At 38.4% G+C, this 21,874-nt stretch overlaps 1 protein-coding gene and 1 long non-coding RNA gene across 4 annotated transcripts in view; one reads left to right on the top strand and one right to left on the bottom strand.

The window, feature by feature from the left end:
* NR5A2 (nuclear receptor subfamily 5 group A member 2) overlaps nt 1-21,874 on the top strand; it is a 90,812-nt gene that overhangs the window by 17,339 nt on the left and 51,599 nt on the right. For all 3 annotated transcript variants that reach the window (XM_065072441.1, XM_005498792.3, XM_021293899.2), the window contains one exon: nt 241-887. In XM_065072441.1, coding sequence (XP_064928513.1) covers nt 241-887 — 647 coding nt within the window. The remainder of the gene's footprint in view (nt 1-240; nt 888-21,874) is intronic.
* LOC135580118 (uncharacterized) overlaps nt 13,371-21,874 on the bottom strand; it is a 28,185-nt gene continuing 19,681 nt past the window's right edge. The window contains exons 4-5 of the long non-coding RNA XR_010474338.1: nt 18,097-18,212; nt 13,371-16,215 (exon numbers count right to left, since the gene is read on the bottom strand). This is a non-coding gene — a long non-coding RNA (uncharacterized LOC135580118). The remainder of the gene's footprint in view (nt 16,216-18,096; nt 18,213-21,874) is intronic.

The following is a 21,874-nucleotide window of genomic DNA, read 5'->3' on the forward strand; positions in this document are numbered from 1 at the left end:
GTTTGTCCCTGTGTCCTAATCGATGTAAAGAGAAGTCCTTCTATGTTAGTAATATATGCATGTGATATTTAAGTTACCAGAAAAAAAGTGACATTTGTTAAGTCAAAATTAACCTTTTCCTTTAGGGCTAAAAGTGTTACTTTGAATTTTTACATTTCTGCTCTGTGCTAATGTACGTTTCATTAAAGAACACTGATTCCAAGTTTTAATTATTATTTACTTCCTCCTCTCCCCCAACAGCTGTGCGAGCGGACCGAATGCGTGGCGGTCGAAACAAGTTTGGACCAATGTACAAGAGAGACAGGGCATTGAAGCAGCAGAAGAAAGCTCTTATCCGAGCAAACGGACTTAAACTGGAAGCCATGACTCAGGTGATTCAAGCAATGCCAACTGACCTGACAATATCCTCTGCAATCCAGAACATCCATTCTGCCTCCAAAGGCCTACCTCTGAACCACACTGCCTTGCCTCCTACAGACTATGATAGGAGTCCCTTTGTAACCTCTCCGATTAGTATGACAATGCCACCCCATGGCAGTTTGCAAGGCTACCAAACCTATGGCCATTTTCCAAGCCGTGCTATCAAGTCCGAGTACCCTGACCCTTACACCAGCTCACCAGAGTCAATAATGGGCTACTCATACATGGATAGTTATCAAACAAGCTCACCAGCAAGTATTCCACATCTGATATTGGAACTCCTGAAATGTGAGCCAGACGAGCCGCAAGTTCAAGCCAAGATCATGGCATATCTGCAGCAAGAGCAAGCCAACAGAAGCAAACACGAGAAGCTCAACACATTTGGGCTTATGTGTAAAATGGCTGACCAAACCCTCTTCTCCATTGTTGAGTGGGCCAGGAGTAGCATCTTTTTTAGAGAGCTCAAGGTAGGCAACAATCTTACATTATATTATAATCCAATCAAGAAAAAAAAAAAAAAACCTTTTGTTACAATGTTGTACTTCAAACAAGAAAGTATGGGTTTTCTTTTTTTTGCCCCCCCCCCCCCCAGCATCTCATTCTTAATTTATTCGTCTTGAAGGAGGCAGATTATTATGAGGAGAAACTTGTAGTTGTATTCCACCTGAGCCTGTAATTAGCTGTAGCAAAGAGATTCAAGTTTCAATTCCGCTCTTCTGTACTTCGCTATTTATCACAACTGTTATTAACCTGTATAGGGCCTCACATAAGTTTCATTCCTTCCCTGTCAGTATTGCTCACTGTCTGGCTTGAATTCAGAGTTGTAAGGGTGCCTGTTACACCATTCTACATTAATTTCTGTAGTTATTTTATTACTCCATTTAACATATGGGGGAATGCCATTTTGTCCATCTCTGTACACTTCTTATATAAGCCCATTTTTTGAATATTCACTTTCTCATTGGCATATTATTTTGTGCATTCTTATGTGTGTAGTTAAGCATGAAGGCTGAATCCTAAGTAGGGTATACACAGAACAGAAAGCAAGGAGGAAGAAAATACTTTCAGGACTCCTTTTGGTTCTCACCACCACTGATACATGGCGGTTTCCTTTAGTCTAGGCTGGCTACAATAACCTTTGGGCTCTTAATTTTGTTGGAGCACCCAATAAATCCCTCTGCACAGCTCTGGTTGCTAGAAATTCTCCCACTGACATTCCTAGGACTTTTTGCTAAGGCACTCTTGTAGTTTGTTGTGGTCAGGTCTGAATTTGTAAGGCAGAAATTTGAGATCAGACAATAGAGATAAACTGCAGTTTTTAACACTCTCTTGATACAGAAATTAGCTCTGGAAAGAATAAAATATCTTCTGTATCAGGAAAACCTCCAGATTATGAACTCAAATCACATCTGAATTTCTCTATTATATTGCTAGTTACTGAATCTCTGTCTGATACACAGAGATGTTTTTGCCACAACTATTTGCTCCTCAAATCTGTTCTGCAACCATCCGTAATTTCTTGCTGACTACTGTCAAGCTGAGGGAAAATAATATGAAATCCAAATAAAATAATTACAGTAGAAGTTCACTGAGAATTGAATCTACATGAACCAAGAGCACAGAAGGAAGATCCCCTCAAAAAGCAGCAGGCAGGATGCTTGCCACAACAGTGTTTCTGTCAGCCATCATGATGCAGACAAATTAAAAAGCTGATTACAAGGAAAGCAAGGTGTGTATGTTGCATACACAACTCCAGCTTCTATCCAGTTTTTCAAGAGAATGGTTGCAGGAACCATTAGAAACTCTGTCTACATAAAGTGAAAGGAGGGGGAAAGTTTACTCAGAGGGGAAAAAGAAAATGGATTAAAGAAAGGAAAAGACTGCCACATCTTTGTTTGCTAAGTTGTTTACAATTTTATACTATAAAATATATAAGCCATGCTGCCCATTCTAAATAATTTAAAAATTTAAATTGCAAACACGTTACAATAGAATATGTCCTAAATATCAGGGACCAGATCTTTCCACCCATACACTGGGGAGTACTTTAGTCTGCAGTAGCCATGTTAAAGACCACTGAGACTTGGGGAACTAGATACTCCTCAGTGTAAGAATTTTTAAGTTATGATCTGCCTTAAAATTCCAGTTATTATTAAAATGAGAATATTAAAAGATATTCAAGCAACATTTACTTTTTATGGTTCGATGGCTTAATCTATAGGTAGATTTTATAAGCATTCAACATGCTATACTGGGAATAGTTTTAGAAATGTCCTTCACCTCCAACCTCAGCCTGGATGATATTCTTCAACCAACATATGTTTACTAGCATGGACCCAAAAGATGCATAAATTTGTTTCACGAAAATGCTGACCAACTTATCCTGGCTCTGGATGTATATAGACACTACAATGTACATACAGACTTCTGGAAAGATATATATTCTAGAAATTCACTACATATAGCCTTGGGCTAGTGAACTGACTTTGCACATTTTTAGAAAGCATTGATTTCATCTTAGTACTTGTACCCTTTACATCTTAGAAACTGAGAGTTCAGACAGTTTCATACCATCTGGTATATCCAGATTTTTTAGTTTTTTGTTTGTTGTTTTTTTTTTTTTTTTTTTTTTTAATCAGACAAGATCAACTAAACTGCACAGCATTCCAGAACAGTAACAACACACTGGGAAATCCATCCATCCATCCTTCCACACCCAATATTTAGGGACCAGATTACATAAAATGCTAAGAACTTTAAACTTCTCAACTTCAAAAAGTGAGGTACTCAAAACATGTTTAGATCAGACTCTGTTAACAGCACCAGGTTAACACCATCTCTCTTTGTAGCTGAGATGAGAGGATCAGAATTAAACAAAGGGTTTCCAAACCTGAATGCAGTTCTCTTCTATCCATCCACGGTTTCAGCTTCTTCTAACCAAGGTAGCAAAAGCAGCTATTTCACATTGGTCCACAGAACACGAATCCCTGTGGGAGAGGGAAAAACTCCTAAGGATATGACAGAGAGATTCTAAGTGCAGAGGGAAGGGTAAGGCAATTGTTATGAAGATGCAACTAAATTTTCAGGAAATTTTTGTTCCCTACCTATACACAGCTGAGAAGTACATATTTGCTTGAGAAGATATTTTTGTGTTATTCCTACATGTCTGAACTTAACAACTGAGATGTCTTTCAGATAAGACAGGTGCATTAGCAGAACTCTGGGACTAAAATTTGCAAAGACTCAAATAATTAAACAGTAAAATGTAAAGATGTGTTTTTTATGAAATTAATCTTTTGAAGTCAGAATATTTTGTAATTAGTAATTACATCATAGATTCTGGGGTTTGACATCACATGTTACTTGCTTATTCATAATGAGAAATGTTTCTGTATAATTATTTATACACAGATGAAATAAGAATATGGAGACAACCTCCCAGTACACTCATGATGATACTAATAGTAATAGTAAAGAAGGCTTTTGTTTGCTATTCTGGAGTTGCTGAAAGCTCAGTAAATATCAAAGTAAGATATATCCATCTTATCCTCAGCTAAGAAAACTCAGGAATGCCCTGGGGATGCTAGATTTGTAGCCAGCTGTCTTAGTCAGGTGAAAGGTCTTTGTACAAAGCTAAAAAGAAAATATTGCAGGAGTTTCTAGAGTCCAAAGGTTACCTGGCCCCAAGGAAGGATGCAGACAGTTGCACTGGACCGGTCTTTCCTCATCAGCACACACCAGGGAAAATTCAACAACTACTTCCAAAGCTCCAGAACCCATTTAAAAAAAAAGCAGTCTTTGCTTGGGGCAGGAAAAAAACAGGACCTGCACTGTAGGACAGTCCTCAGGATACTTTCTCCTGGCTGAGGATCAGAAAATTATGTCGATAGTTACAAAAAAGGCACTAAAGCACTTGTGACTCACAAAAAAATATTACCTTGACTTATTTTGCTATTTTAGCGAGGATGTCATAGGTCAAAGTACTATGTGAGCACAAACCCATTTAGTGAATGATTGCAGGAAGGGCCAGTGCACTTCATGTTAAAGAAGCTCATCCTAGAGCTTCACTGACTTTGCAAATTTAGACATTCATTGATGTCAGACTGCATCAGTTCTGTGACAGGTTTCTCACTGTAAGGACAAATTTGTCCATGTTTACACTAGCCACAAACGTGGCCTTCAAAGAAACAATGGTTTATCCGTGTCTCTCAAAAGGACCCTATCTATAGAACTTCTCCTGTACATGGTAACACAGATGTTTTGATAGCTAATAAGTGAACAGAGGCCTCATTTGGTATTACATATTCCCCATAAGCACAGCTACTATAATAGCAGAGTTCCAAATTATTTCTTAAAGCAGTGCAAACTTAGTGTGAATTGGATTAACAGAAGCCCTGGAGTCACTTAATTTTTTTCTGTAAAATATATTCACATAGATATAGCAATATAATACTGAATACAACAGCTTTTATCTCAAATTTCAGTCTTCATGTAATTATCAAGAAATGTGTAGAAAATAAGGATTTACAGCACAGAGATCAAATTATTAAACTGAATTAACACAAAATAGAAAAAATAGGCTGGTTTTATTTGGTTAGTTTGGTTGTTTGTTTTGTTGGGTTTTTGGTTTAGTGTTGGGTTTGTTGTTGTTCTTGTTGTTTTGATTGGGGTTTGTTTTTGTTTTGTTGTTGTTGTTAGTTGTGGTGGCTTTGTTTTTTAGAAGAAATATCAGCAGTGTAATACCTTAAAAGTTCTTCTTCAGGGTAATGAAAGTTTGATATATTATTTAGACTTAAGTGATCAAAGGCAATTTGATAACTCAGAGTGCTTCTGCACTTTGTAGTATGTGTTTATCAGGACAGAAAATGTAACTAACAAAGCTGATGAAATAAAACTTCTGCAGTGTTCTTTTAATCAGGGAAGCTGCCAGAAACTGAGATCCAGGATTTCCCTTAATATCAGTAATCGGATGAGTTAATATGTTGTCACGAGTAGCTGTTGATTTTTAGTCTGGTTTACATGTATCTGAAAAGATATTTCTCAAATATTTTTAAAAATTGGGGAAAGGGAAAAGTATTTCTCTTACACAGCCAAATAATTCTTTGCTTTAGAATCATTAATTTAATTTCACAAATAGTAGAAGCATTGCTATAGAAAGAAGCCTCAGCAGGGAAGCTGGTCTTCAAGGAAGCATGGTATTATACCTGCCAGCCAGCTGAACCTTGTAGGGGAACACTCTGTTAGAAGACAACTTCATGATCTTCTGGCTCTCTTCTGAACAAAGGATGTGACTAAGTTCTGTATTTCAGTGTGTAGGCATGTAGTTTTACAGCCTTTCTAAACAGTTTGTTCAGCACTAAGTTTCTGGACTTTTTCTAGGGGTAAAAAGAAAGATGACATTCTCCTATGCCCATTCGGTCGGAGCTGGGTACTTCAGTTTCACTCTGCCATGTGGTCTTATCACCTCTGGTAGCAGGAGACTGAGTTCAGTCACTCTGGATTTAATAAATTTTCCACCTAATACCCGACATTCAGCAGCCTGCTGAGCCTAAGAGCCACGCTCCGGGCAGGGTTTTTTTGAAAGGCTGCCACTTGGACACTAGACTGGATCTGAAGTCACCAGTTCACAGGAACAAACTTACCAGGTTCCCTTGAACAGCCATGTTGCAATAACAATGTTTTGTCACTTATTATTGGAGAAAACTTGGGCAAGTAGCAACTCCAAAAGCTGTCCAGCCCATTCTAATGCTGGTGACAAGCAGAGATATAATAGGCTGCAGTATGGACACACGGAATTACAGCCATGTTAATAACTTATTTTATTTCCAGACCACTATTTTAAACTATTGTTTTCTGCTGTGAGGATTTGATCTTTTTGCCAAATGATGGGAAGAGCTTTGCACATTAAAATTAAATAATTTCAGTCTCTTGGAAAATCACAGATATATTTCCTGATTTTGCTTAGGAAAGTCAGAGTTTTATGGGTAGAATGACAGATCTTCACTTGCTAAAAAGTCCATTTTTTTTGCAAGTTTCTACCATTAAAAAAAAAAAAAAAGCGGCAAGTCTTTTTTCCCCTAAAATTATGACATTTCTTACAACTAGGCAGTAAATCTTACTACAGGAAGTGAACTTGTTTCATTCAGATCCAGAGTTTTTGTACAATAACTGTATCATCCAGATCCAGCACTTGTGTACAATACTTGTATGATGTTTCTGTTGTATGGAATGGTTCCCAGTTACAGTGAAAGTTCGTCTCTATAAGTCTGTCAAGGCTGTTGAGAATTAAAGATCTTCTTCTGTTAACTTGTAGCCATTAAGATCACCTACAGTAAGGGTGAAATCCTAGCCATACTGAAGTCACATACTTCCTATTAGCCCTGCTGAAGCCTTTAATGTAAATGGATATTATTCTATACTTTCATATGTAGAGGTAAACTGCTCCAGATGAAGGGATGATCATCTTTGTATATACAGCACTGTGTAGTCAATAACACATAATCCACTCAGCTCTAGAGCTGAAAAATGCTAACAAATGACACAAAAAGCAGAGGAAAGTGTGATTTATGAATAAAGATTAAGAGATCTGAATATTCATAGCTCAATGAAGCAACAAATACAACCATATGGCATCCATGTAGAAGCAAAACATCTGAACAAAACAAAGCCATTGGAGAGTGAGGAACTGTGTTCTTCCTGTAGTAGCATCAATAAGAGATTCCACAACATTGGGTCATCAAACTCATTATTGGAGAAAAGGCTTAAAGTGGAGAGCTTTCAAATGGTGCAATAAGTTGTCAGATCACTCAGAACAGGTTGGATGCACTATACAGCTATCTAGGCGCAGGAACGTACCACAGGACTTAAGTCTTTTCCACTTCCAATTTTAAAATTACTATACAACAGAGTTTCAAATAGAAGCAATGAAGTTGAGAGGCAGACTCCACTTAATTACCTATCTGGTATCTTTCTACTTCCAAACTTTGGCCAGTGTGAATTAACAAGTAGATTTTCAGACTTGTAAAACAGAGTAACCCAACTATTGCCAGGGAAGCATGTCATTTTATGCTAGCCAGAAGCTTAGCCATAAATTGTTTGTTTGGGGTTTTTTGGTCATGCATCAAAGCTACCATGGTTTGCTCTATTTCATAGCCTTAAGTTACAAGACTACTTATAAAAGGAACCAAAGCACAATTGCATCTGCTGGAAACAAAATTCAGTTGCTTATTGCCCTATCCCCCATAAGCCAAGGTACAAAAATAGCAACCTCAAGAAACGTGAGTTTTAGTACAAGAGGAAATAATATTTCAGAAAATGAGTGCAATTCAAGAACTATCCAAATGAATGGTAAACATTCAGTTTGAACTCCATTACAGCCAATGTAATGGACAACAGTGATGTCCAAAACATGGTACTTTGCTAAATGAGCGCAGTACAGGTATTTTAGTAAACTGACGTATGAAGTAGCTATTTAATCCCTCCCACTTCTATCACACCTGGCTGGAAAGAGCAGTCAAAAGCAAGCTGAAATGTAACCACTATCTTTAGGACAGCCTTTAACTGTTTTCTGATTTTTTTTCCCCTCATAAGAAACCTCTTAATTATCAAGTTTGCAACCATTTCAACTCTGAATAAAAACCACAGTTTTATTCAAAGTTAATGTTAGCTGTGTCACAGCATGCTGTCTTAACACATGACAAAATTGATTTGAAACATTGCTCTCCACACAACACAGAAACCAACAAGGTGCCACAGCCCCCACCCCAGCCTTGCTGAGGGGCTCAGCTCTGTCACCCTGTGCCCAGGGATACCAGCTGAGATGGCCCACCCCAGCACCCTCAGACAGGGCCTCACAAGCCCAGGGACAAGATACGATCTGAAAGGACAAAGCATGGTCTGAAGGGACAAAGCAAGGTCACGTACAGGTAATAAGGGAGCCTTACCTGTGAGGCAGCCCCGGGTTGTGGCTGGAGCTCAAAATGGTGCTGCCGGTGGGGGCAGGTGAGGCCGTTAGGGCTGTGAGGGGCCACAGGTGTGTCAGGGAGAGCAGCTGCATCCTTTGAAGGACATAGGAAAATAACTCCAGGAGTAAACCGTAAAAAAGCAGCTAACTCAAGGGCTAGGTCTTTGCCTCTCTCACATATGCCTTTTCTCTGACCTGAGGCTGACTCTTTGCTGTGTAAAAGAGGCGGTGGCGGTGCAGCTGGATGCCATCCCCCGGCCAGGCTCTCCGCTGCCCACGTTTCTGCACCCTGTGGTGCTCAGACTCCATTGTGGGGCAGGGTGAGGTGTGTGTTGGGATTGGTGCCCAACACTGGGCTCCAGACGTGTGTAACCCAGGTGACAGTGGGGCTGAGGGGCTCCCACAGCCCACCGGGAAGGAGCTGCTCCCTTCCCCGTGTCACCATTAGGAGTGGGCTGCAACAGGCCCCTTTGCCCTTCCCCGGTGCTGCCAGGCTGCATGGCTTATTTGTAAAATGGAGACGTGCCCCAGCACTGGCCACGGCTGCCTGGGTTTGCCCTCTGCAGAGGTGCAGCACCCCTGCTTCAGCCTGCGTGGGTCTGGGTGGGGGGCATCTACCAGGGAAGGAGAAAGGGTTAGTCTCACGCTTTGCTTTAATGGTTCCCCAGATCCACCGCTTCCAGTAGAGCTGAGAGACGTGACAAATTTTTCCCTAAAATGTTCTTTATTTGCTATTTTGAAATAGTGACTGAAAGTTTTTGCTATTGTTGTCACCACAGGCATATTCATAGTGTAACTACAGAAGAAATAAAAGGGCAGATTTAAGTAGGTATTAAGGAAAACTAAGAATGAGATAGAATATGGTGCAAGTGGGAAAGTGAAGCTATAATTTTAGGTGGACATGCTCGGTGTTTTTTTCCACTTCTATAACTGCTGGAAGTTCATTTATAGGTGGTTAGGTCAATATCAGGGCAGTCTGGGCAAACAAATGTTTAACACTGTGTCTTGGAAACATCCCAGTTATTAAGGCAACTACCACAGACAAAAAAAAAAAAAAAACAACTAACCAACTAAACAACCAACCAACCAACACCCCGATAAATAATCATATTGTGGTGAAAAAAGAAATCTCATCTTGTCTAATTCTGGAATCATCTGTCATACCCATCACTTGGGAAAGAAACTAAAATCTGTTTTCAGAAATTCAGAAATAGAATAATGCTTTTTACATCTAAATACAGCTCTTGCATTTGTTGAAAGAAAAGTTACTTTGATGTTTGCTGCTAAATAAAATCTTGGATCGAGTAAATTTAATTTCAAAAATTAGTTAAGGCAACAATAAAGACAGGAAATATACATGAATAAAGTGTTCTAAAAGTCATGCAACTCTTTTAAGACTATAAATATCACCTAAGCAAGGCCACTATAATTAGCAAAGGGTGAACAAAAGAAGACATCCAGAAATAGATGGGGAGGGGGGTGGTTGGGAGGGTGAAATGTCTTGGTTAACCTTATTCAAGTGTTCTTTCCATAGCATAGGAAATGGTTCCAGCTAGCTCATGAGTTCTGCTGGTATTAACTGATTTTTAAAAGGACATTTCCATGTTGTCTGTATGCCAAGAAAATTCTTTTACTGGCATGTTTGCTGAATACAGGAAACATCACCCTGACTAAGTGACACTGGATGTGACAAAGAATTGTATATTTATTCTGGTGTTACAGTCGGCACCGTCTGTTTGTTTCATCTGGATACCTTTTGGTATTTATTGGGAGATACTCACTGCAGTCTCGCAATTTGTCCTGAGTAATGAGCAAACGTAGTGACTGCTGGTGCTGAGTCATGATCCCTCACGGTCCCTCACCACTCCAGAAGCAGTTTGTGGCAGCCCTTGTGAGGGCTGAGGAGTCTGAGGGCTGATCCAATGCTTTAGGGGAGGTAGGGACAGTCCCTAAGCTATTTCATCCCTCTTAGAGATATGCAGAGGAAAGACTAACAAAGTGCTAGAAACCATCCTCATCTGCATGTTATGGCCAGAATTCCCTGTACAAGGAAATAAACCTGTGCTTACCACTGCTTACTCGCCTAAATAGAGCTGAACTAGTCAGTCTTGCATATAGCAATTTTCAGTCTAAGTCAGGTTGTACTTACGGGCCTAGTCTTTCACTGCTTATCAGAAGAAAACTTTACTGAAACCAATGAGAGTTTTGTCCAAATAAGAAGTGCAAGTTAAGATCTTGAATACTGTATTTCCAGTTTCACTCACAGCATCTGCCGGTTTCCTGTTTTCTTCTGTAAAGCTGCTTGTGTCAAGTGTTTAAGTTTCATTTGCTACATGTTATTTTTAAATGTCCTTTTGTTACTTTTTTCTTCTTTTCCTTTCTCTTTCTTGGGAATTGTGTTAGTACCACAGCCACTACATAGGAGGCAGTAACTACACTTACTTGTGGCTCTGGGCTCCAGACCTATCCCACAGAGATCTTCAACAACAGTCTGTGTGTTTCAGTGACAACCCCTTAAACTCATAATGCTCCCTGTTGGGAAAAGGTGGAAGTCTTTGAGAAGAAGGTTCAGAGTGGGTGGGTTAGACAGGCCAGCAGTCTCCTTTCTATCTTCCTACTCCTGGAGCTCAATAAAAATCACAATAAAACCAAAAATATAGTTAGTCCAAGCTATTAGCTTTCCTTCAGGTAACAGCAAAACCATGTAGGGAGAATAACAGGTGAAAATTGCCCAGAGTCTCTGTTTCTACTCCCATTTGCCTGTGCAGTAGTTTTAGAGCATAACAATCCCAGTGTTAGAAAGAATTGCAGAAGACGGAAAGGATATAGTGGACAGGCTGCTGGGAGGCATGAGACTAAATTAGGTGGTGGTGCAAATCATCTAGTGTGCAAATAGAAGCTAAGACTAATGTGTAGCTCATACCCAAGTCACTACAGTATAAAATGGTTTCAGCTTCTTTTATAACCACTCCACAGTCACTGATGTTCCTTTTATCTACGTGTGGAGAGACGAGAGGGAGATAGAAATCAGGCTACTCACAAGCAAGTACTACTGGAGTATTGTTTGAGTTAGTACATATGTAAGTACATATTACACTCATGAAAAGCAAGATCAGGCAATTTGCTGCACTTGAGGCTGAGACCTGGAATCTCATAACAGCATTTTGAATATTGGCCATATTGCTAAGATTCTACCCAGACTTTCTAGTCTTTGAGAAATCCAAACTTGCTATAAGAAATAGCATCAAAAACCAGTATTTCTGATGCAGGACTTGGAAAACAATAGTCCTTGTTTATAATACAGTGAATAAACAACAAGAATATTAACAACAACAACAATAATAACAGCTTTAAGTAGAAATAAATACATGGCAATTACTTTGTTTTGGATCTGTCATTCACAAGATAGGTTCTCATTCTGCAAGACAATACTCTCTCTTGACTTTGACTGACCTTGTAGAGAGTGTTCCCAGCAGGAAGGGTTAGACCTCCAAGTCAGTGTTTGCATGACCAGCTCATTTGGTAACACTGCACAGCATTTATTTTTAATTTGCATGCCTCTCCTTTAAGGCATGCTCTTCTCCTCTGGCTTCAGTGGGAGCTGCACGTTTTACCTTTGATTCCCCTGCATGCTGGCAACTCTAATTAGTGTTAAGAGGAGTTTCAGTGGAGTTTCTCTATCTCCCTCTTTCTCTGTAAAAGAGGGTAGTTTTCAGTGGTTTATCCCAGCACTGGCTGGTGTATTTACAAATCAGAGGTTGGAGCTTTATCAAATTGGCACATGGTGCTTATCAGGAATGTATCTTAATTTTTTCTCTGTCCCTGCCAAAGCAGAACTTTACCTTTTTCTCTAGGCTGAATAACAAATGGTGGCATTACTAAGACAAAAGTTACATCGACCATTGTAACAAACTCCTCATAATTATAAAAAGATTGCTTAGTGTTTTCTTTGTGTTTTGTTTTTGTTTTTTTAAGTAATAATTTTAGCTAGTTAAGACAGCCTTTCTCTACAAGTTGCTATCATAGTAACTTGATGCAATAAATATGAGTTAGAAAAGATCTGTTCTTTCTTTTGAGACTGCATTCTCCAGGGCTAGATCCCGCAGCCCATACTAAACCTCAGCCTGCTCTGCCCTGTAGAAACTGTTTTGGATTTCGGAGATATTTTGTATAGGGGCACAATACTGCATATTGAGCAAAACTGGGAGAATCTGATTCTTTTTTGCAGTGCCACTGGTTTTATTAAAAATAAACACACACATCCCCCACACCCTCTTCTAAACCCTCACCATCAAACCTCGCATCTTGAAAGCAGAAATACTGTTCTGTTTTGACATTTTCATGTCAGACTTGCATACCCGCATGTACTGACAGACACAATGAACAGGAGCCGCTTTTCCCCTTCTTCATAAGAAAGATCCCATGTGGCTCTCTGTGCTAACGTAACCCTCTTTCCAATATTTCAAAAGACACAGAACTTCCCAGCATGAGGATAAAGTTTTCCTGTGTTCCAATAATAAAAGTTGAACGTACCAGTAATTTCCAGTTCCTCTGTGGCCGGGCAGCCTGTGAAGACTAAATCAGAAGTGCCCAACCTGCAATGTCAGTGTGGGAGTCGGAAACAGATGTTCGCCGGACAATACAATTTTTTGTCACTGTCGATACTATATGGCACTTTTCCCAACACAAATTGTCTGTAGCTGGAAAAGAATGTAAGGAATTATTCATGTCCCCAATTATTATTATTACTTTTAAGTGTTAAATACTTGTTTTCTTGTGTTTTAAATGACTAAATCAGGGAAGCATAAGCACTCAAAAATATGATTAACTGGACATGTAGTGTCTGTGTAGAATGTCAACCAACTCATTTTAGGGCTTTTTCCTCAAGACAAGACACTACGTTATATTAAAACCAACAAGAGTCAAATTCTCTTCTTTAGAATCAAGGTGCTGTAACCTTTAATCTTGTAAAATATTTGATGCTTAGTAACTATTTATACAAAAAAAGACATGGTACAGGGTAAACAGCACAAATAATTTCATGTGTATCTGACTGTGCATTTTTAAAGATTTAAATTTATTATATTAATATAATAGTATTTTTATACATATAATAACATTTAAAAGTAGTTTCTTTATGTCTTGGAAATTCTAGTAGGTCATTTGGGTATTCAAAACTTATCAAACGCTCAGACAAGAAAATTCTCTAGCAGAGTAGTATACGATACCTAGCCTTGATTTCCAAATTTCATGAATATTACAAAAGCAGATGCACTAGATCATACTTATTCTACAAGGCAACGAATTGGGCTAGGTGCTCTTTAAATTAAATATTAACTTTTTCAGGGATACACATCAAATGTATTTTTTAAAAAAAGGGCAGGGGGATACAGAAAGCCTGAGTGAAATCAGACCTAAATACAAATTAATATATTCAGTAGGAGTGTCAAAGAAAGCTAAAGATCTGACTGCCAGAACTCTTGGATATGTCACCTATGTTTTACATCAAAAACTACCACTCTAGGTATTTTCAAAATGAAGACATCCAAGATCTGAATTGGAGTTCACTGAAACCAGTGACAAAACTCTCCTGTAGTTGCTGACTGTTGTGTCTCTGGCAGGCTTTCTTTAGAGATATTAAAAAGAGGAAAAGGTGTGTGTAATCACAAAGCCCAAACAAGAACAAAAGATTTTAGCACAGTAAAATCAAAGAGCAGTCCTATTTTTACAAATGCTTGTGGTAACACTTCACAGTAATATTTTCATAATGTTAATTCTGCATTTACTGTCTTTCCTGTTACAGTGTTCTGCAACAGAGTAATGCTCTATGTCAGGCTTTATTCAATAGGAAATATGAAATTACTTTCAGCCGTGCATTTCTTTATAACTACTGCATGATTTAACCTCAAGTCCTATCCATATTTCAACTTTTTTTATCCATTTAGATTTAGTGAATTTAGATCTATTTCCATAGTGGAACACTACCCCTTTAGATTATTTTGGGTAAGAGCTTGAACTCTGTGCAAAATTTTCCAAGTCAGCGTGTGATAGGACAGAATTAAATATCTGATGAGATAATGTTTAGCACACTTGTAAGCAATGTGCTGAGTTTTGTGTGTGTCTGTATGTATGTATTTTTATATACATTTGTGGGTTAAACTGAGTTTTTCATCAGCTAGGTGTTGGCAAGTGCCAAAGTGATTTAGGATTAGAATGGGATTTAGGCTGATCTAGCTACGGTTATATTTCTCATTTCATCATCATGCCAGGGATACTGTGACAGTTGTGGGGTTTTTTAATTTATGAAATAGACAAAATTAAATGTCCATACCAGACATACCATTAGGTTACAGGGAGCAAAAGAGAAACATTGCATTAGGCCTTATTCCTTTGTCTGCACCCAGCAGAGAAGTCCTGAATGTACAAAACAGCTGGGAAACTTCCTCTGTAGCACACAGCTTGACAAATGAATTCAAGATTTTTTTTTTTAAATTTGATCGGATTAGGCTTTATTTCAAATGACCATTTTTCTGGTTCTGTAGTATATATCTTTGCAAAATACCAATCATTACAGATGTGTGTTATTTGGGTGCATTACATCATTTTTTAATACTAACTCTACTCTCATTTTAAGTGTCATGACACCTGAATCCCAATAAATGTTTTAGATTTCTAAGACTTCTCATTGTGATACCGGACACAGCATGTGCTCTTGCAAAGTTTTAGTGTTACTTAGCATTTCAAAAATTACTGGATTAAAATAGACCCATTTGCAAAAGTGACTCTTCCACCGTTTTCAATAATACTGGTTTTTACATGTTAATTTTTATCTGCTGAATGACATTTTGCTGTATCTCCTTGTCAATTTAATTACCTTTTTTGAAAAAGAGAGGCTTCAGGAGGAGGAGGCAAATTTTGATGTTCAGATTACCGGAAAGATTTCCGAAGAGACAAGAGAAAAGGCGCTCACTGAAATGAGCAGGAGCGTGGCCCGCGAGCAAGCGGTGTTCAGAAGGGAGGAAGCCCTCGGCTGGCACCTCGCACAGCGATGCACACCAGAGTTAGTTAGAGTGCTCTGAATCTCATCTTTTGATCTCGGGCAATATTTTTCTCTGTTATGTCACAGAGGTCACCTGGCTCATGTGTGACAAACTGCCTGCATAAGTCACAGTGCCAGTGGCAGAGATTTGTAACCATGTCCCTGGTCCATTGCCTTTGAATTATTTCGCAGGCCCTCTGCTTTACATTTACACTCTGTCGGAAGATGAACAGGGGAAGGGAGTAAAATCAAGGGCAGGGTCTCATCCTGAAGGACAAGGGGAAACAGGTGGAAGGTTAATGGCCCTGGAGCGTATCCACAAGCCTCTCAGGCTTGATATATGGGCCTCAGGCCTAAAACGGGCATTGGCTTTCAAAGATATATTATTTCATTTGAGGAGAGACATTCTGGAGTTCCTGCATTTGTCTGCTGATAGATGATCCTCTGTCCACAATTGGTTATGGCGTGTGAGTTTTCCTTGGGCCTGCTCCCGTACATAAAAATTTTGCTGAGCTCTCCAACCTTTCGCATGCCTGTGAGAATGGGACGTGTGCGGGGCCTTTTGGCAGGCGGCTGGATTTTTGTTGCTGCTATTTTCATAGTTCCTTTTGAAGCGCCAGGCAAGTGGGGGATGAAAGACGCTTCTGTTCATTCATACGTGGCTGGGCAGGGGTGGCCTCGCAGGGACAAAAATGGGGGAGAAGAAGATGTCAGGGATCCATTATGCATACATGTGTCCGCAGCTCGGGCAGAAGTCGCTCTGGCTAATCCTGTATTTTATACCTGCACAAACCTGCAGCAGAATAAAAATGGGGAAATAAATCATTTACATAATTTTTATGACCCCTCTTATTGTATTTCAGCTTTGTTAGGGTTTGCACAAGTGCTCCAGCTCATGGGAAAAGAAAAAAAAAGTGACTCTGTCTCTGAAGATCATGTTTATTGGGGCCCTATCCAGAACAGTTAACTCAGGCACCTCGTAAAAATGTGACATTACTGCCCATGTCTTAGCAAAGTGCCAGAGGACTCAGAGCAAACCATGATTTTGCATGCATTAAAAATCTCTAGTGGGCTTAAATGAGTCGGGTTAGACACAGAGGACTAATTCTGCTAGGTGCGGTAGGACTGCGCAGCGGACAGGGCCAGGCGCTGGCAGCACCGGTGCTGGCAAAGCAGCCCTGGATTCACTGCCACGCTGGCATTCCCACAGCATCTCCTGTCATCACACAACTGTCGTAAATCGTGGGAAAATGTGTTTAAAAGCCAAAGAGATTAAAAACCAATTAAAACCCCTTACCATATATTATGGTTTAGTGTAGCCTATGTAACAGCTTGTTAATTTGTTCTCTTGATTTTAAAATACGCTTGTAGTAACTGTTATAGGATTGTGTTTTTAAGACCCATTACTCTTGATTTAAGGAAAGTGGGATGTATATTTTTACTATATAAAACATATTCACTTAGATTTGTTTTAATAACAAATAACTGTTCAGTTTCGGTGAATAGACTTTGCTTGAAAAATTTCACATTACTTATTCTTAAATATCTCCTAGTTCTACCTTTTTAAATTTTTTCCTATACTAAAAAAGCAGAGTAAGCACTGTATTTATGTCATAAGTTTCAGTGTAGTTTATTTGTTTTGCCTTTGTTACAGTAAAATTTATACTTATAAAAATAAACAGATTATTAGGTTAGATTATATTTAAGCCTAACTCATGTCTCAGTCAAATGTGTTAAATTGGTACTGTGTTGTTTGAGTAATTAGGATCTGATTTTGCTGTCACGGAACTTAATTGCTTAACTATCAGCACTCTAGTGTGAGCAAGACCAGGCTCATTCTGCATTTCAGTCAGTTCCTGTAGAAAATGTCTTCTTGTAATGCAATTATTCTCTCTTCTTTTAGTGTCCTGCAGAGTTTAAGTTAGACAAGTGAGCTAAAGACTTGAGAGACATATTTAGCATCTCCTGCAGCAGTAGGAAGGAAATCTGAGGACTTGTTAAAAGGAAAGATTTAGAGGCAGAAATTCTACAGAGAGAACTGAACAGAGTTTAGCAGGCAGGAGGATCTGCTTTTCCACTTGTTGCTTTGATAGCAGATAAAAGGCTGTCATGAACTGCAGGCTACCAGCTGGGAGCAGAGAGAGTAATCCTGGCAGAGGGCTGGCCCCAAACTACACAGGCATTCTTTTAAATCTTCGAGACCATAGGAAAGTTGTTTTTCCCCTACCATCATCATCATTATTCATAATGATGTTTTCCACCCCAGTTTAACATGTTGGTCTACTAAATCTACTTTACAATACTTTTCTGTTTGAAATGTAAGTAAATATAACAAAGATATTTCAGCTATTTTGTTCAACTGCCTAAAGATTCCCAAAGTAAATTCCAGATAACTGGATCAGGCATAAAATACCACCGCCATAAGGAATCTCTTTTGTTTGACTGTAAAGGTATATTGTGCCCAACGTGCAGATAAACATAGGAACAATTTGTAACGTATGTCTCTCTTGTAATCAACACACTTGATACAGGAAATCTAGAGGATGTGTTACTTGTAAGAGAATAGCAACAGAATGTCATTTGTTAGCAAACCAGCCAAAGGGACCCCTGCATGGTACAGCCACATGCAAACGCAATAACAGAGCCCGGCAAACCCGTGCACGCCCAGCCTGACCTGTGCGCGTTGTGCCACCAAGGTCATGTTGCCAAGACACTTAGACACACGCAGGATTTGGTCAATGGCATTTGTCAGTGTTTGTACAGACGTTTGACGAGCTGTGTTGTTTCAACCTGCGTTATTGCAGAGAAAGAAAAAAAAAAAAGTACTTAAAGCTCTGATTGTCATTCTATACTTTTCATTTTAATGATATATTTAGGGGCCTAGCTTACTTTGTATTCTTATGTGTAATTACCCATATAAAAAACCACCGCTCATTAGTGTTCTGTTCCACTGACTTAATTATACCCCTTAATTAAATCTTGACTAACTGGGGGTCACTGCAGTGTCAGTGGGATTTGTCACCGTTTGTCAGCAGGTGTCTGGTCACATCTATTTCTGGTTTCCCTGTTGCTGTATTCTGTTTAAGAGCACGGTCTTTTCTAAATGCAAAGGACAATTATGCATTACCTTACTGTGTTTTGTGCCTCGCAAATTAAATGAAACACCAGTGAATCCATTCTGTCATACTAGCACTCTCCCAGTCTTTACACACAGGAGGTGGGGGATGATAACACAGTCCGTTACCTCACTTGTGCTCCTTTTCAAAGGTTTATTCTTCCTGCATTCAAAAGCTGTAGTCTTATTAATTTATCAGATAATCTTGTGTTCAACAGGCATAAAAATATATTGCAATTATCAATCCAGGGATAATTCTCTTTTCCCATACCTCCTAAACATAAAATGAATTTGAAACATGACCAGCAAGAACAAGCTAAATCAATATTACATGCATAACAAATACAACACAGCATGTGCTGCTATTGCTATGTTGCTCAGAGTCAGAAGACCGAGGTTCCCGATTCAGCGTTCCCTGAATAATTCAGTGGGAGTTCTGCACGTGCAATAAGTGCATAATAGTGCCATTTCTTTCTATTTCAAATTTGCATGTTTTGGGTTTGTTATTTTAGAAAGTTACTTAGGGGAAATATAATTCCCATGTTTACGCATATAATAGGCACCTAATGTTCATCTGAATAATTGATTAGTCAAGTCAGGCTTTCATAATTAGCTGTTGGCTTTCCAGTATAAGCCCACAAAACACTTGTCAACCTACAGACACTTTTAATTTATTAATATATATGTTATCAAAAGGGCTGCAGTAGTTACCTAGAAAGCATTTATTATTTATTCTGTCGAGGCTGAGGAAGCATTTCAATTCCAGACATGTATTTTCAATCTATTGTACATTTCCCAGAAGATTATCTTTTTATTCTGAAAGTTTTAATGAACATTCTCCGCCTGCAAGCGCTTGCTTAGAGCAGAAATTGGAAAGAGAGTTGTTGGGGTTTTTTAAATCCATTCAGCCATTCCTGTGTTACACAGAAGCTAGTGACGTTTCATTGATTATAAAATAATGTGTATCACTTATTTGTACTCAGATACCTAACAAGCATCTAAATAGATGCCACAAGCCGATATCCCTAACGCAGACATAGATTCTGTGACTACACAGATGCACCTATTGATAGCACATGTGACAGTGACATTGCAATTATGAGTTGTGGAGCTATATAGCAAACTGCAGAATAATTGTCTTTATCATGAACTTCATGACCTCATTTGAACTCTACCACTAAGCCCTTTATGCTCCATGACCAATTTTCAAGTAGTTGTTGTTAATGGGAAAAACATCCTCCTTACTGCAGAAACTGTGCACTTTGAGCCCATGATATGAGGTGTGTAAAACAAAACATTTGATTGTGAAATCCAGAATGAAAAATGTTCAGTTCTTACTAGGAAGTTAAAGGCCAAACTTCTGATAAAACAAGAGGACTGGAAATGTTGTGGTTTATTTTATTGGGAAACAAACTTCACATTTCCATTGGGAGGCAGCATTTACTTGTAGCACTTGTTGAGTATGAAGCACTGAATTTAGAAAATATATTATTATCATAATTCTTAATGGAAAAGGTATTTTAGTTCTGTATACACTGTAAGTTTACTTTTCCTTGCCGCTGTTCAGAAGAATCACCTTCATTTTAGTGAAAACATATAAGCGTCTGCTTCCCATCAGTGAGACCAGGACGAAAGCTTCAATAAATGTGTAAAGTGCTTTCCTGAATCGAAGTCCTTCTGAGGCCAGTACTACGGGAAGCGGACTACGTTCCTTGCTTTATAAGTGGAAAGATACTAATATAATATCAGAATTCTAAAACCTTTTTAAATCTAAACCCCTTCTACTATAGAACAGCTTTTGAGTTTGTTTGGAAAGAACATGATGTAAAAACTACATCATAGTGGTAGAAAAAATGTATGTCCATTTTGGTGGTATGATTTAAATAAATTGTGGTTCACCACTAAGAATTATGTGGTCTCATAAAATTCACTCAAGTCCTTGAGCAATACTATAGCATCTTGTGTACCATAAACATGTATGTATTATGTATACACTCTCAGTTTCGACTTAAAGACAGAAGAAATATTAGAATCTTTCTCTTTAAAAGAATGTTGATAATATACCTCCCTTTGAAAAATGCAAATACATTTCTAAGGGTGTCAATATAAAGTCCCTCCTCAAAAATACATATTTCTTGTGTTAATATAAAACTTCATTATCTGTTTTTATATCCATTGCAAAATAACAGAAAAATGTTACGTTGCAAAGAACAAAATATCTGTGTAGGATTCAGAGCCAAGTTTTCAACTGCTGTTTTAATTTTCTATATAACATTTTATGCAGTGCTAAAACTTCAATCAGTGTTGTACTAATATAAGGATTTTATATTGGGATATTTTTAAGCACAGCAGTTTCTACCTGTAAAGTCTTTATCATTTAGGCTGGTGGACTAATTACTGATTCGAGCTGTGCAAGCATTGAAACATCTGCATTCTCACTATTAACATTAAAAGTTTTCATCAGTTCTCCTGTCTATTAGCCTAGGAGTTCAGAAACTTTTCCCAGTGGCATTGCAAGGCTCTTTCAGTTCTTCCATTTAGACTTTTAAAGCGCCTTGTTTTCAAAAAGTGTTTTACAACTGGAAGTAGACGTATCTGCTAAACAGATTAATAGTTTCATGATTCGATAGGTGATCTGATCACAAGGTGGAAGAGAGATCATACACATAAACAACTAATTAAAACCCTGAATAGGATTGCTAAGTCTGGTTTTCTAGGTTAGAGCTAAAGGAGAGCCATTATGTGGGCTTTCAGATAAACTCACAAAGCTCTTATCTGTATAAACCTGATAGGCTTACCATTACTCTCAGTGACTAACAGAAGTTATATCATTCCATTTCATTAAAAATTCATTCATCCTTTTTTAGTAACCTTCTTCTAATTCATTGATTCAATTATACGATGAACAATAAAAATGTTTGTATAATAAAAATACAGTATTAAAATGAGCTATATACATAAATATTTCATTGAAATGAGATTATTCAGGGTTTTAAAAATATTAACAATATTAGTATCATGCTCTGAAACAACGTGTATGTTTTTTCAGCATCTCTGAAACTATGTATCACAAAGATTAGTCTTTAAAATGAGAGGCCTGAAACAGTTGCTTTTGGTATTACTTGCAGTTCCTTCATGTACAGACTTCCTGTAAAGTTCACGACACTCACCACCACAGGCCGATTAAGGAACAGGAAAGTGTCATAGGATGTTCCTAAATATTGTGAAGCTTCTCTGATCAGATCAATTCCCCTGAAGTCACAGGCTTTGGGCCTCAACAAGAACACAGCAAGGCTGGCCCTTGAGCTGACGCAGGCACTGGGAGGAGGCTGCCCAG

Source organism: Columba livia, chromosome 8 (genome assembly GCF_036013475.1).
Source record: "Columba livia isolate bColLiv1 breed racing homer chromosome 8, bColLiv1.pat.W.v2, whole genome shotgun sequence".
Classification (NCBI taxonomy): domain Eukaryota; kingdom Metazoa; phylum Chordata; class Aves; order Columbiformes; family Columbidae; genus Columba; species Columba livia.